The sequence below is a fragment of the Myripristis murdjan genome, chromosome 23, assembly GCF_902150065.1.
Source record: "Myripristis murdjan chromosome 23, fMyrMur1.1, whole genome shotgun sequence".
Lineage (NCBI taxonomy): Eukaryota > Metazoa > Chordata > Actinopteri > Holocentriformes > Holocentridae > Myripristis > Myripristis murdjan.
Genome location: NC_044002.1, coordinates 11,264,579 through 11,280,326, shown reverse-complemented (window position 1 = coordinate 11,280,326; position 15,748 = coordinate 11,264,579). Strand labels below are relative to the sequence as shown.

At 41.6% G+C, this 15,748-nt stretch overlaps 1 protein-coding gene across 5 annotated transcripts in view; it reads right to left on the bottom strand.

The window, feature by feature from the left end:
- The window catches only part of chchd3a (coiled-coil-helix-coiled-coil-helix domain containing 3a), a 78,223-nt gene that overhangs the window by 20,443 nt on the left and 42,032 nt on the right, over window positions 1-15,748 (bottom strand). For 3 of the 5 annotated variants that reach the window (XM_030045696.1, XM_030045698.1, XM_030045700.1), the window contains 2 exons: window positions 10,485-10,499; window positions 8,802-8,885 (listed from right to left, as the gene is read on the bottom strand). In XM_030045696.1, coding sequence (XP_029901556.1) covers window positions 8,802-8,885; window positions 10,485-10,499 — 99 coding nt within the window. The remainder of the gene's footprint in view (window positions 1-8,801; window positions 8,886-10,484; window positions 10,500-15,748) is intronic. The other 2 variants (XM_030045697.1, XM_030045699.1) reach the window with 1 other exon arrangement.

Here is a 15,748-nt window from a genome sequence, read left to right as displayed (position 1 = left end):
TGCTATAGTGCTGATTTAGATGGTTCTCACGCTGAAGTTCGCCATAAACCAGCGTGGCTAGTGGTGAACTGTGCTCACTAAGAGCTCACATATATTGAAGAGGTGAACCTTTAGCCCTGAGATAAGAGGCTCTGCTCTGGAGAAGTGTTAACCCAGACTTTTAAGGAGTAAATGTGAAATTCTACAACTTAAACAGAACCTAAGTTATCATTGGATTACATCTTAGCCAAGGCCTTGGGCTAACCCTGACCAAAGAATCTGCATTGTGAATCACTGACCAAGTAACTAACAATTAATGTCACCCGCTGCAAACCAAACACTTAAGTAATCCTGCATCAATTACTGCTGCAACAGAAGTTGATAAATCAAGACTCAGTAGTGTCTGGTCCTATCCGCCTGACTTAAGCTCCTAGTAGTGAGGACATTCATCATAGTTCAGAGCAGATCAATAGGAATGAACAGAACTGCTGAGGAGATCAATAGTCACGGGTTGTAGAGCTAGAAGAGGATGGAACATGACAATGTTGACAGACGGTCTGATAGGGAATTGGGGATTTTTTCTGCATTTGGATGAACACATAATTGCCCCTCAGGCGTAGATTAATTTGTATGTAAAATAAACAAAGCAAACTGAACATGCGAGCAGAGGCAGTATGTGTGCCCTCTTGGCCTTGGATCAAGTGTTTTTTAGTGTAGACAAAGAAACTGTCAAGAACCAAGGTAAAGGATTTAAAAGAGAGGCTTATTTGCAGATAAAAAGACTAAAAAGATAAGAGATTTGCAGGATTGTTGGAGAAGCACAGAGTTCTTGTGGGTGTTGAGATTGAGCCATTGGACAAGAAAGGGACAGAGACAGAAAGAGTTGGAGTTGTGTCTCTGTCTAGAATACTAAGTGCAAGGTAATAATACCTGCCTAAATGGCAGAGCTGGCACTAATCAGTGCTCTAATCCGCCTGGGAGCACAAAAGGCCATGTGTGACAGTGATTGCAGGACCCGCCACAACACACACACACACACACACAGCTACAGTCACGCACGTCATGCACATACATATACATACAGACCCACCAACATACATGGCATAGGTACATGCCTGAATACACAATGTCAAATACTCTATACATATCCTGTTAGCTGTAGGGAAACAGTGACATACAAACACAAAAAATAACACACAGCATTATCATTAACACTCACTCATTCGCTCACTAGCTCACCACCGGACACAGTCATTTGTTGCGCTATTGTGTGTGATTACTGAGTGGTCTCAAATTGTGATTTCCTGCTGATCCCAAACTGATTTAGAGAGCAGCCTTGGCCTTTTAGTAGCCTTGAGAAGAGAGACTACACTCCGTTTGGCTGAAAATCCTTCCCTGAAAACACCCCCTCTTCCAAAAATAAATTCTACTTAGGGGCAGCAAAAACACATCAACCTTGATATTAGGTTTGACAAACAGATGTTCTCTGATTAGTGTCAACAAATCCTTTCTCATTGGATGAACAGAACTGCCTAGGCGACAGAAATCCAGAGTTGCCTACAAACCCCATATGCAATCATGTAGGTGCCTATTCAGGAATAAAATATTCTGTTTCCGCTCATTTTTCTGCAATTTACTCTATTTGCTTTCCACAAGGTTTTTAGCTCATCTGGAGCCAAACAAAAATGCTGGTGGGGGGTGTCATAGACAAATGAAGTCATTATTGCTAATGCACTCTGGCGATATAGAGAAGATATAAGCTGCACCCCGACACAGCCTCCAGCTCAATTTAGAGGAAAAAAAAAACTCCCAATTTTTAATGAGTAAAACAAATAACTCTCTGTACTGATGGCTTCTTTCCCTTATCTGCTGCCGAGCAGGAGGGCCAAAATGGGGAGAAACCCCACCATGGCCAACATTACGGCTCTGCATTGCAAGTGAAAATGAGTCTTACCATGTGACACACTGCAACTGGCCCACAAGGAGAGCAGAGGGCTGGTACACTATTATTGAGCCGATTCTGCATAGACAGTGTCGCGTTCGTTGCATTCCCTGTTTAGTTTTAGAGGTCGAGACATTTTCTGAAGATGCATAGAAAAGGCCTCCACAGAATCTAACTGTTGCTATGCACACATATAAAACTCCCCTAAAAAAGGCTATCTTTTTATGAATGCACAGTTTTGTGTGTTTCAGGATGGGTTATGATGCCCATAGGATCAGCTGCACATTTCAGCTGAAAATTTGCATTACATTTTATTCCCTAAACTCACCAAACACAGTTGGCATCATTATAATTTTAGCCTTAGGCATCATTAATGTCTACAATGCACATAAACAAACAACTTAATGACAACAAATAGCTTAATTTTTCTTAATTTACACTTACATGTTGCACCTCATTAGTATTATGACATTACTAGTTTCCAGTGTTGAGTGCATCTTAATTTAACATTGTGATTGTTGATATTTTTTTTCTGTGGACATACGTTGCTATTAATTTCCTTTATTAATCTCTCAAGTTACACATCCACAGCTAGCTCAGGGCTGCAACACTTCCTGACTGATCTGTCAAAAAGTGAGTGTATTGAATTGGAAGAAAAAAAAAATGAAGTTACTAGAAGATAACAGTTCCTAGAAATGAGTGGGGGAATTTGAACCTTTGTGTAATCTCGATGTAAATTATAAAATGTAATTTCTTCAAAAGAAAGGAAACTAATTTCATGAAACTAATTTAAAGTAAAGATAATACTGTATGTTAAGTCTAATTTCAATTAACATTAATATCTCCACAAGCCTTCTGAATGCAACCAAACTTGACAGATATTCTTTAAGTAGCCTATTAGATAGCACATGTTTCAAATGGTGTTCAGATATGTCAAATTATGAGTGCACAGTGACATTCAGTGTTACTGTAATTAGTACTATATGCTCGACATTTTCTATTTCACTAAATGTTTGATCAATCTTTAACAAAGTATTTGACAATACAGCTGATATCAGGATTTCAGAATGTATTTCCAAAAGTTAAACTATTTAAACTGACAAAACTGGTCCTGTTTAGCACATCATTTTGTTTCCTCAAAATATGAGAAGGCATGTAACAGAGCATGATGTCAATGGCGCACAGGTTAACTCACCTCACCTGAGGTTGCAAAGGTCCTGGGCTCAAGTCTTCTCTAAGGACACTGCCTACTTTTCAAGCTTTTCAACCATCCTACATGTGGGCTCACACTGTGATTTGAAATTCTGAGTATTCGGCTTTGCTTCATCGCTGAAGTTTACGAGCACAAATTTCAGAATCTGTTAACTCTTCAATAAGCACGAAAGCTCCTTAAGTTCTCTGCTTGGACTCCAATCATTGCCCCTTGCAGCCATATTATTTTATTTGACTTTACCATGCTAATTCATACTGAAAATTTATTTAAATTCACTTTTACTGCCATTCTGACACCATTCAGTTTAGTTTATGCATGTGTTTATGGCATAAAAGTAAGATAAAACCAAATGCATGTGATACATCTGTAATGTAAAACCAACACAATAATGCAGTGCTAATGGACTCTCCCATTTCGAATAAAAGGATTTGCAATGGAAAGCTATAGATTTGTTGCAATCAGCGTGTTCATGGTGTAACACAGATACAACTTATGGTTAATACTGCAGGCCAACTTTTTCCACACACCCCTCCTCCTATCTACTGACATAGTTTCAAATAAGCTTCTATCTGTTCATGACTGTTTCATGCTGAAGAGTGGAGCGTCACTGCTGTAAGATGCTTTAAGAGCATGCCTCACTGTTGTGAAAGCACCATTCCCTGAAAAAAATTGCTGGTAAATCCCTGTGAATCCCATCATGTGACCATATTGGCAAAAAGGACTCACACACATCAACTCAACACCACATCACTTTGTCATGTTTCCACTGTGCATTACTGTGTCTCTTATATAACTAACTCTTTGTCAAGATCTCTTCTGTTATCTGTCAGCAACAGACACTCACCATATCACAATTAGATGACAAATATTAAAAGCCTATACTAGATAGATCGAGAGGAAGAGTAAGAAAGAGCAAGAGAATGAGAGTGAGAGGAATAAAGAAATGACACAGAGATAAAGATAGCAAGCGAGCGACAGAGTAAGAGAGAAACCATTACTGTTTTTTTAATGTTCTTTCCCCCTGTATTTCTTCCTTTCTTAGTGCTGTGGAACTTTGCTATGAGATGGCAATTGCTGCAGTGATTGTCCTCCATGGGAGAGCAGAAAAATCCAATTTCATCGATATACAACGTGAAAAGAAAGATCGAAAAAAGAGAAGAAAAATCATCGCTGAAAAAATGAAAGTGAGGTATGGGAAAAAAAACACCACTCAAGAAAAAAAAAAAAGCTGAGAAGGAAAGATATAGAATGACAGGCGATGCAGGGAGGGAGGGAGGACTGGAAAGAGACTGCAAAAAAAGTAAAAAAAAAAAAGAAAAAAGAAAGAAAAAAACACGGGCAAGTTGATTGTTAAATATGAGATTGTTTTACAGCGGAGCAGGTATTGAGTGAAAATGTAATAAATATATAGATATTGTTTTCAGGGGTTATTTGGTGGCTGGGGCCCCAATGAGCGGCAGCAGCACAGGCAGCAGGCTGAGCTGTCTGGGAGCCTGGTGATGGCCTGTCACTGGAAGCCCCTCTGATGAATGGCCATGTTGGATTGGAACAGACGTGTAATATATATCAGACTTTTATTCTCTCTCTCTTTCTCCCCTCGCTCTTTTGGTTCGTCTCCCTCATTCTGTATGTGTGTGAGATGCTGGGAGAAGCCCGGGCTGGAGGGGATGAGGCAAAGAGGGAGAAGAACAAGAGAGAGAGAGAGGGAGGGAGGACTGTGGCGAGAGTTAATGTAAATGTACCAAGAGAAAAGGGGATGAGGAGAAAGTGGACAGAGCGCAGGAAGGTGGGGGGGACTGTTACGGGAGAGCGCAAGAAAAAGGAGTATTATTATTAACAGTCCAAACAAACTACACCCCCTACAGATTCCCAAGCCACTTGCTGCACAGTAAGGCAACAGGCAATACACCCATCATTGATCCTCAGTTACACACAGGATCGCACACCGTGAGCACATGCTACTACCACAGCTGCCACCTCTGTTGTTTATCCTCCACTAATCACAGCGTTTGCCTTGTGTGCTAATATTGGTGAGCTTTTTCCAGTTATGCTAATATGCAACAGGCTAACAACGCAAACCTTGACGGGGTCATTTGCAAATTGAAAACAGGTACATTTCTGTGTTAATTATGAGGAGAAAGGTGCTTGGGAAATTTAATTCATTTATCATGTAAATCGCGGTTCATAAATCGATAGTTGGCTCAAATAGCGCATTGTTCATTTTCATGGATCCATTCTGTCATTACCTTTTTTTCTTTCGCTCTCTAACCTCCCTCTCCTGCTCTTTGCTATTCAGTGATGCTTTATCTACTCCTTGGGTCTTTCCATCTCTGTCTCTATCACATTCTCGTACTCTTTATCATTCTATGACATTTTATCTTTTTACCACTCTTCTGTTTCCTTGCTTTATTTCCCTCATCTTTCTCCTCTTATTCTTTATCATTCAATTGCACATTATCTGGGTTTCTGGAAATATGTTTTTCTCCTTCCTCTAGCAGAATCTCACCTTTATCTCCTGTCTTTGTCTCTGCCAACCTGTCTGTGCATCGTTTTCTACCTTGTCTTCTCCTCCCATCTATCTCTACCACCTCTCACCTCCACATGCTATGGCTTCTCTCTCATGTCTCTTTCTACCCCTCCTTGCTCTCTTTCCTTTCCTTCCTCCCTCTATTTCTCATTCTTCCCCTCTGCCTCTCTCTGAGGTGTGAAGGTGATTTGTTGACACTTTGGTCTAAGGGATATTGACCAGAGGCCAACATGGCTGATGGATGACTACTGCTAAGAGTCAATAATGCCTGTGTTAGTGGGACTCCTCATCACTTTTGCCATCACCACTCACACTGACTCCAGGACAGTGCAATACAGTAGAGCTGCACTGTCCAAAGATGTGATAATGCGACAAGAGCTGAGGAAGGGGCCAAAGAAGCCCAGCCCTGAGGCTGGAGCTGAGGATGTTCAAAGTCAGTCTACATCTTGTAACGTTTCAACATCTTATCTTTTTCCAAGGCATCAAACTGACATCGAAAGCGAGGAAAAAAGTCATACACTGCTGTTTTTCTTTTCAAATGATCCATCGATTCATCAACACTTTCCCCTGACATCAGCAAATGGCCTCTCTTCTCTGCTGCCCAACCAGAATTGTACAGACCGGTGCACTTCCAATTACTGATAGAAGTCCACTGCCACTCAATACCCACTGGTGTGGGTGAAGAATTCAGCTTCAGTGAGCGAGGGAAAATTTGCAAGCTTTACTGACCCAAAGGGAGAATGCCTTGCACATAATGAGCACTTTAATAACAAAACAAAACTGACGATGCTGCTGTTAAGCAAGCATAGTTATTGCAACACTAAATCACTGCATTTGTGTTCCTGCTCCTGTATTTGGCTTAGAAAAAACATTAAGATCTAGAAATGAAGCTACACATATATTCAAAGCAATATCTCTAATACTGATGCGTGTGTGTCCATGTGTAAACACAAACAAAGCTCCCCATACTCCGCCCAAACGCCTTTAACAAAGAAATCTCATTTGAGCCATTTGGACAAAATCCAAATTATTTCACCAACAACTGTCTGGGATAATGTGCCCACTAAGCATGTGATACTTTGCCTGCCTTGTTATTATGTTAGCTTTAGAGGATAAACATATGCAAAGCTAAATTTCTCCCTCTGCAACAGTGGAAATCTGTCTGGAGATGGCATGAAGCTTCCGTTTTATTTTTCACTAAACATGGCATTTGACTCTTGCGCCCTCCAAAGGGGACAAAGCCCCATCTCAGCATGAAGATGTCAATTTAAGCACATTAAATAGGGCATCATATCCTCCCTAGGACACAGTCATGATCTGAGAACAGCATGAGGGCATTGTTTTAATGCACTTTAACAGGGCATTTGACCCTAGTCCCCTGCCTTGGAAGCATCCCTCACTGGGACCAGCATGTAGCTGCCATTTGAAGGGGGCTGAGCAAGGCAGTTGACCCTTGTCCCCCTCTACAGGACACCGGTTTGACAGGGAACAGTGGGGTAGTGTCACTTTCAGGGACAGGACACACACTGGGATGAAAGAGATTTAACCCTTTGTCCTTCAAGCAGAGGGATGGAAGGAGAAGGGGAAAGAGGAAAAACTAGAGAGCTCAAAAGAGAGAGGCAGAGAGCAAAATAAAGAGAGAGGTACACACCACACTGGGAACAGCATGTGAAGTTTCACTTTTAGGATGAAAACAACAACAGTAGGACAGAAGTAGAGAAAAGCAAGAATAAATGTGACAATTCTTAGGGAGTAGTTCTTTGATCTGTAGTTTGGCTGAGCTCAGTGGTGACCAGGATGGTGGCCGGGTTCTGTGCTTGATTCTGTACTGATTGTGTGTGTGTATGTGTGTATGTGTGTGTGCGCGTGCGTGCGTGTGTTTATTCATGCCTGTGTACTTGCCTGTGTAGCAGTGTGTCAGTGTGTTTGTGGAGAGAAAAGTGTGTTGCATTATGAAAACTTTTCCCCAGGCAGCAGCTAGAGCTGCAGCATGTGACGCATATTCTTGAAGATAGAAATGATATCATCGTGCTCAGTGAATGTACAATGCAGCAGTTAGTTTTCACTTTGAAAAGCTGAGCTGTATTCTTTTGGTGAAGGTAATACGATGAAGCCACTGAGGAAAGCTGAATAAAGACCGGCTTGAAAACAATATAGTAAAGTGACATGACAAACACAAAGACTAATGATTCATTAAGAAAAGGCATTATGGATAATGATTAAACCAGTCACCGTAATAAAATAGAATAGAACAGAATAGAATAGAATAGAATAGAGAGGAGTAGAAAAGAATACAACTCGCCTCACCTGGGGCAATTCTCCTTTCTACAGAAAATTAACAACCTTTTTTCTGTTCTTTTTCCACAAACTAATGTGTGCTTATAACAACACAAAAAAAACCCCAAGGTATTTAGAGGCATTCCTTTTAATTTTGAAATTGAGTACGTAACTCCTGCCAACTTCCCCATCATCTCTCTTGTGAAGATTCAACAAATCCTCCACTGTTGATGTTCACAGTTAATGGTATAGACTGCTTTTAGCTGACAGTGTGTGGAGCAGACTGTTCCTTTGCTAATGTATAATGCAGACTATAGGGCATTTTACACTTCAATGAAAGTAGCATCTCTGCGAGTAAACTGATGCTATTTGATGTTTCCACACAAGGTTGCACAGCCTGGCTGGCCTATCGCAGAGGGACATGAGTTAATGGGACAAAGTATATGTTTGAGAACTAGGTCTTTAAAAAGGTTATAACGAATATACCAAGAATCCGTTACACCACCAAAAGAAATAATTATTCTCAGATGTGTGGGATATAACTTTCTTCAGCAGTTATCATCCAAAGAACCATGTGACCTTGCGTGGAAAGAAGACACACCAAGGAAGATAGTTTTCTTTGATTTTTAGAGATTACTGCTTTGTATTTATAGATTGAAAATGATAAATTACATAATATAGTTCAACAAGTAAAATTAGTTGAGCTATAAATAATAACGGTGATAAATAATAACAAATAATGGCGACTAATAGTAATTCTGACCTTTCTTTCTGAGCCTATAGGTTTGTGGGGTTTGGTTAACACATTAATACACATATTCACACACTTGTCCCAGCAGTGTTTGGTGAGCACTTTCTCTTACCCTCTCCTCCAGCCTGGCCACCTGCTCTCTGTAGAAAGCATCCTGTTTCTTTAGGTCAGACTCTCTGGCCTCCAGCTGCTTGGCCTGAACACACACACACACACACACACACACACACACACACACACACACACACAAACACACACACACACACACACACACACATACACACACAAACGCATACACACGTGCACACAGAGGAAAGGAAAAACCATTATTCCTCTGCTCAGTGGAGCATTGCCAAAACTGACATACCCAAACAACAAATAAACAAACACACACACAAGGAGGAACCCATAATGAGAGAACTCAGCATGTGCGTCTACTGGAAGGAAACATATGACACATTACAGCACAGAGCAGAAACAGACACGATCATCTTTGTCATACGTAAAATAATTTATGAAACACTGGAAAGAGGAAGAAATGGATTTAAAATGGGATGTACTGAGGAGACGGGATGACAACAATGTTGGAGAGAGGTTAAGTTCCAAGATTTTAAGTCCTCACGTTCTTCACAAGTAACCTTGTGAATTTTGTGTTACTTAACTCAGCGCACACACAGACAAGTGTGTGTGATTGACTTTCACCGGTACAAACATGCACGTTTTTGTGTACATGTGGACAATATGCATGAGGCTGTCCGACTGTGCTTTGGCATATATGGTCATATATGTGTTCTCTGTTCTCATGTGTTCAGTCCTCATCCAAAGTATCAGACCAAGAGGATAACATCAGTTCTCAGCACAGCGGAGCTCGATAGCCAGGCTTTATATATTTACGCAGCCCTACCTATCTCCACTGTTCTCCCCTCTGCTGTGACCTTCACTAAACGTACGGCTGACTCTCTGGGTGATATACAGCAGAGATAAGACCTGGATGTATCAGCTTTTAGAGGGAGGAAAAAAAAGCAGACCTATACATCAGAGCTGGGGTCAGCCCAGTGAAATCAAAATGGAAATGAATATGTCAATTCACTCAGCAGTGATAGTGCCTTCACTTTCTTGACAGATTGGGTTTAAACTTGACAAGGCCAAAGAATTTCAATTTAGGAATCTGTAAGGAAATCTACTTGCTAATTTGCATGAAAGTGAAGTGACCCTAACCAGAATTATGTGCCTGGTTGTCACAGTCCTTGAATGACTACAGATAGAGTAGGATGCATAAATCAGCTGTGTTGACATGTCACTTCATACAGCTAATTCATAAAATGTGCTAAAAGGAAGCCGATGAAAACGGTAGAATCAGAGTCTGGTTTGCTCAAAACAAGCAAAACTAGGCTACCATCTGAGGACAACAAGCATTTGTGGTTTCCTAAAAAGAGATAAAAGTGAAAAGGAGATGGCAAAACCTAAAACAAGGCGCTGACTTATCTTATTCAAAAAGGCACTGAACTTTAGGAGCCAACCGAAAGCATTTGATAATACTGTTTGCTTTTGGCAATAGATCTACATAAACTAGTTGAAACTGTTGCGTCATCCATAATGTAATTCTATAAAGAACGTGGAACAAAACAGTTTGGAAAGAGCCATGTCAAAAAAAATAGAGCGACTGAAATACCTAATAGAAAGAAAAATGGAACATATCAAAAAAGGTGAAGAGAAAGGAGGCTCATTACAGTTTTTAGCATTAAACAGAGTGAGAGAGAAACCTAGAGCAAAAGGCATAGACATCCAGGCTTACCTTGCGTTCAATCTCCTGAATGAGGGAAGCATTGAAAGAAAATAAGAGAGAGAGAGAGAAAGATAGTGTAAAGAGGCGCTGATTCATCCATGAACTTCTTCAAAATGACATTTGGAGAGGTTTAGTATTCAGAGGCTAGGGGTGACTGGCTGCCACACGGTTCAGCTTGAATACTCACACTTCGCTCTAAATATCTCCCTAACATTCCTCTCTCACTGGCATGTGCACATATATGCCTGCATGCACGCACACACGCACGCACACATACACACACACAACAGATATGTGTACACGAACTAGAATCCCATGAAATTCATTTTGTGTGTATGCAACAGAAACACTTACAAAAATGGTCTCTTTCTCTCATTTTCTCTCATACACAACACACACACACACACACACACAGAAGGAGCACCATATTGACTATATATGCAGCAGTGTGTCCTGTGGGACAGCAGCCATGCAGATAGAGCCTTGGAGCCTACTCTTTAATCACTAAAGCATGCCAGAGGGGAGTGAGTGAGCTGGAAGAAAATACAACTTATGAAAAAAACAATAAAAAAATTCACATTCCCCCAGTCAATCACAGCCTCACTGATAACCATCTGTGTTTGGCTACTCAGCACAGTGCAGTGGGGAGGTGTGTGTTCCTTGCATGGTGATGAGGAGCAGTGAGGAGAGTTACTGAGGAGCAACCTATGCTTGAGATGAGCAGGGGAAGTTTCAAAGTCATGGGGAGGCAGCGGGTTGCACTGGCAAGCACTGGAAACTAGCGCTCCATGCTCACACACGCATACCCACATACACAAAACCTATTGATACAGGCAAGCACCTGCGCACACACACTCATACCATTCTGTCACCTCCAAAACCTCCATTGCACTACTTCATCCTATCCCTGACAACACCGAGCAAAGAGTGCTACATTCAGCACAACCTAACGTTAACCAGCGGCGTATTAATGTATTGTTGCCTTTTCTTGGTTTTAAAGGCTGCATTACAGTGAAGAGGATTTTGTCAACTTTTTAAACTGTTCTAGCAGATCTATTATTTGCCTCTACCTGCTTGGTCATCATATCCACAATACCAATGATTGTTTGTAAATATCTCATGAAAGAACCAGCAGTCATCCCTACAATATCAAGGTATATGGTCAAAGATATTGCCATATTTGATTATCCATATTGCCTCACCCTACTTTAAGGACACACACAAGTTGGACTTTAAATGTGTTATTGATTCCAAGTGTACAATAAGGACCTCTGGATAGATGGTTTCCAAAGTTTGGAAGTGCCCCAACACTGGTGGTGGGGAGACTTGATTAAGTTGGCTGAGGTGCCAAAAAGCTGTCTCCCATCAACAGCTTAATTAAGGAGAGAGAGTGGGGATGGACAGAGAGATGGAGGGAAACAGCATAAAGGAGTGGCAGGGGGTTGTGTACTGTCACGAGTGTGACCAAATTCAATGTTACGCTTATAGCTGGCAACCAAAGACTCTGGCTCGAAAGACAGACAAAAAAACAAAAAGGCGCACACAGACGCTGAGGCACAAACAACGGCTCAGGCGCTGATCTCAAACACACACATCAGCACACGACCTCGCATACAAACACACCACGCGGAGCAGCTGTACTCACAGAGAGCGGGTAGCGAGATAAATGTGCATTGAAGGCGAGACTAAAGGGGTCATTAAAAGAGGAGAGGTTGTGACAGAAATGTGTACCCAGGGATTTTCTTCTGTCTTCACTTCTGTGCGTGTCTGTCTGTACATGTGGCCGTGCGTGTGTTAAATTTCCATAGGAGCAGGTTGTCCCTCGTCTTTTGAGACACACAGACACAGACGCAGGCAGACAGGCTATGTCAGGATTACTTCCGACTGATTAACCCCATTGAGCGGGCTTTGAAGATAATCTAATCATACTAAAGGCCAAACAATGGGACAGACCTCACCACTGCCCATACACCTTTTGTTCCTCTAATGAAGAGGCGGTCGCGGGTGGAGGAGGGAGGAGGGACGACAGGGGGTTGGTTGGGGGATGGAGGGCAGGATTGGACAAGAAAATGAAAGTGAACTTGAGAGGGGAGAGAACAGAGGGAGAAGGGATGAAAAGACGAGAGGTACAAATAAAAGGTGATTTATCATCGGAGGTGTCAGAGTCGAGAGCCGGCTGGTGGACAGGGCCAAGTGGATCTCTATCACATCTCAAGAGGGAGGGAAGCTAAAGAGAGAGGAAGAGGGCAAAGGTAGATAGAGGAAGAGAGAAGCGCCTGTGCATGGCTGAAAGTGTCACGAGTAAAAAGAAACATCTGAGGCTCCTGCATGTTTCCGTCTTAAAATTCTAGAGGTGGTGCAAACACTGGACAGTCAGGTGGACTGCGTCACTCTTTTGAATGAAACTGGATGGAAATTTTGATGGAAATTCATCTTTGAATTGAAATGACAGCCGGCTTACAGCTACAAAAAATGTGCAGTCATCCATCTATGAAGACTGAACGACAATATTTCCCATACTTTTTAAGATTTCATGTGCAATTCCAAAACTTTGCAAGACCTGAGAATGATGTAATTCATTACTCTGCATAATTTTCCCATGGCACAACTCTTGACATAAGAGATGGAGGGAGAAAAGCAAAGAGTAGGAGGAGGAGAATGGAGAGTATGCAGACAAAAAGAAAACTCAATAAGTGTGGCAACAGGAAGATGGAAGTAGCAACGTAACAAAAAAAAAAAAACTAACAAACAAAACCACAGTAAATTCAAAAACTCAAAACAGCCCCGTTGAGTCCACACTCCAACATAGACACACTACATTCATTACCCCAGGCAACCACATTAACATAAACATAACAAAATAAAACTTTTCCTCTCCCTTCCTAGTATCCATCTCCCCTTGGTCTCTCTCTTATTAAGTACTGTACAGTAGCACAATGGCTGGGGATGGCGGGTGGGTTGAGAGTGAGACCCTGGTGGTCAGATTAAACGGATCGTTTAGGCGAGGTGAACGCCTCTGTGAATATCAATTAGCCAGGCGCTGAATAATTAAGGGCAGCCATGTTTTTTAATTAGCCGACTGCCGCAGTTTGAGCTGAGAACGAGGGTGGAGGGTTAGAGGAGGAGGAGGAGAAAAGTGGAGGATGGTAGGGGGGATAAAACAGGCAGATTTTGCTGTGTCAGGCCCCCCTCCCACCTTCCTTTCTCTGGCTGATTTGCTCCCTCTTCACTCCATGTTCTTTCACACCTGCTTTTTTTTTTCCTTTAAAGTGTTATTTGACACTTACTTTATTCTTTTAAAGTGTTCCAAAGTGAAGAAAATGTAAAAATAACTCCATCCTGCTGTGCTCAGCAGGTTTGCAACAGTTACACTTTTGTTTATGTTGAGCATGTATGTGTGTGGGTGTGCATGCATTTGAGTGTGTATGTAGGGCTGTGCTGATATATCATTGATATGGGACAAGTACCTTCTAGGATTTCGAGTTTTGTAATATTATGACATAAGTAATGTCTTTTCCTGGTTTTACAGGCAGCGTTATAATAAAGGGATGCCATTTTCACAGTGTATTAGACTGTGTTTCTTCCTGCTTGGTTGTTACATGCTAACAACTGTTTTATAGAAACTGCTTGTTTCTAAATATGTTATGAAAGCATCACTACAATATCAGTGTGTGTTTATGTGTAAGCGTGAATATCATAAAAAAGAGATTAGAATATAATAATGTGGGTACCTCTGATTATGTGCTTCCTGTATTTCGTTTTCTAACTTCATGTGTTCTCAGAGTCATTATGAGTGAAAAATCAGCAAAACATAAGAATTCAATTTTCATGGTTAGTGTAAAGAATATAACAGCAGGCTCTACTCATGAAGCAATTAAATCATAGGTTTACATTACAAAGCGCCTTTAGTAGAAGTTTAGGCTGGGCAGCTCATGTCTTCAGTGAAAAGGAAGGCAATATCTTATTATTTTAGCCCAAGATTCTATTATTATTTTTTTTACTTTTGGTATCAATTACACCAGGCCATATCAGATTATGGCTATAAGCAACACTCAATATATTTTTCATTTTACACCTCGATGATGAGAGCCCCAGCATCATAATTTAATGTGTGATATTGTTACAGTGCATGCCAACTATATGCTTATAAATCACTCCAGATGAAAATAATCTTGCAAGACGCCTTGATCGATAGAGCGCAAATCAAATCTCATCACATTAACTAACAGCACCTCATCCATAACCTTGGTCTCTTTTGTCTTCCCCCTGCCGCCATGAGCTCAGCCCTTATTCGCCCGTCACCAGTAGCATCATAATCAATGCTCTCTCAACAGCATTGTAGTGACTGCGGCAGCACGGCGGGTCAGAGCCGCTCACCAAGGCCCATCTATCACGGAGCTGCGCGACAGGGCCCTCTGACAAACTAATACTGAGGCCGCAGGCCTCAGGTCCACCGTGCTCCGACAGGCAGGGAAGGGGTCAAAGGTCGGGCTGGAGTGACCTCGCTCTGGTGTTAATTGGCACAGCGCAGGTGTAGGTGGTGTGTGGGTGGTGAGAGATAGAAGGAGGGAGGGGAGGGAAAGAGCGACAAAGAGAGATGGGTCAATGTGTGGATGGAATATGGATGACAAGGTAGTTGGAGAATGGGAATGGGGGTTCTTTGACAGCTGTCAGGAGAACAGCCATATCAAACCTGCAGATTGGAGAAATATTTTTGGAGTTAGTTGGAAAACCAACACACATGTACACAGTTTGTTAGTCTTGCAAGCATACACTTATAAGCTCAATAGAGCATGCACACACACTCAACAGATGCTCAAAACTGTCACACATATACACAGTTCTCTCTCACACACACACACAATCCTTCCACTAATCTTCCACATCCTGTAACTGCCTCTAAAACCATTACACAACACTATCCACTGTTAAAGCTATCATCGACAGATCAAATCTATGTGATGGAGTGTAAAATGATATCACCTAACACAGACCTTACTGGCTGTGGTATTACACATTACTCTTAGAGTCACTAATAAAATATAGGACCTGCTAGCAACAGCACTAAAACTCCATTTGAAACCGTTCACTTTGGCTGGTTAATTAGCATCGAGAGGTTTTACTGAGAGGCAATAACAGTTAGGTTCATGGCTAGCCTCTATTAGCCTCTGTGGGAGGTGGTAGGGTTATGGGCGATGTAATGAGGTCAGATATACTGCGGTCAGTTAATGGGCTTAACCTTGACTGATCACACTAAAGGACAAATACACTGT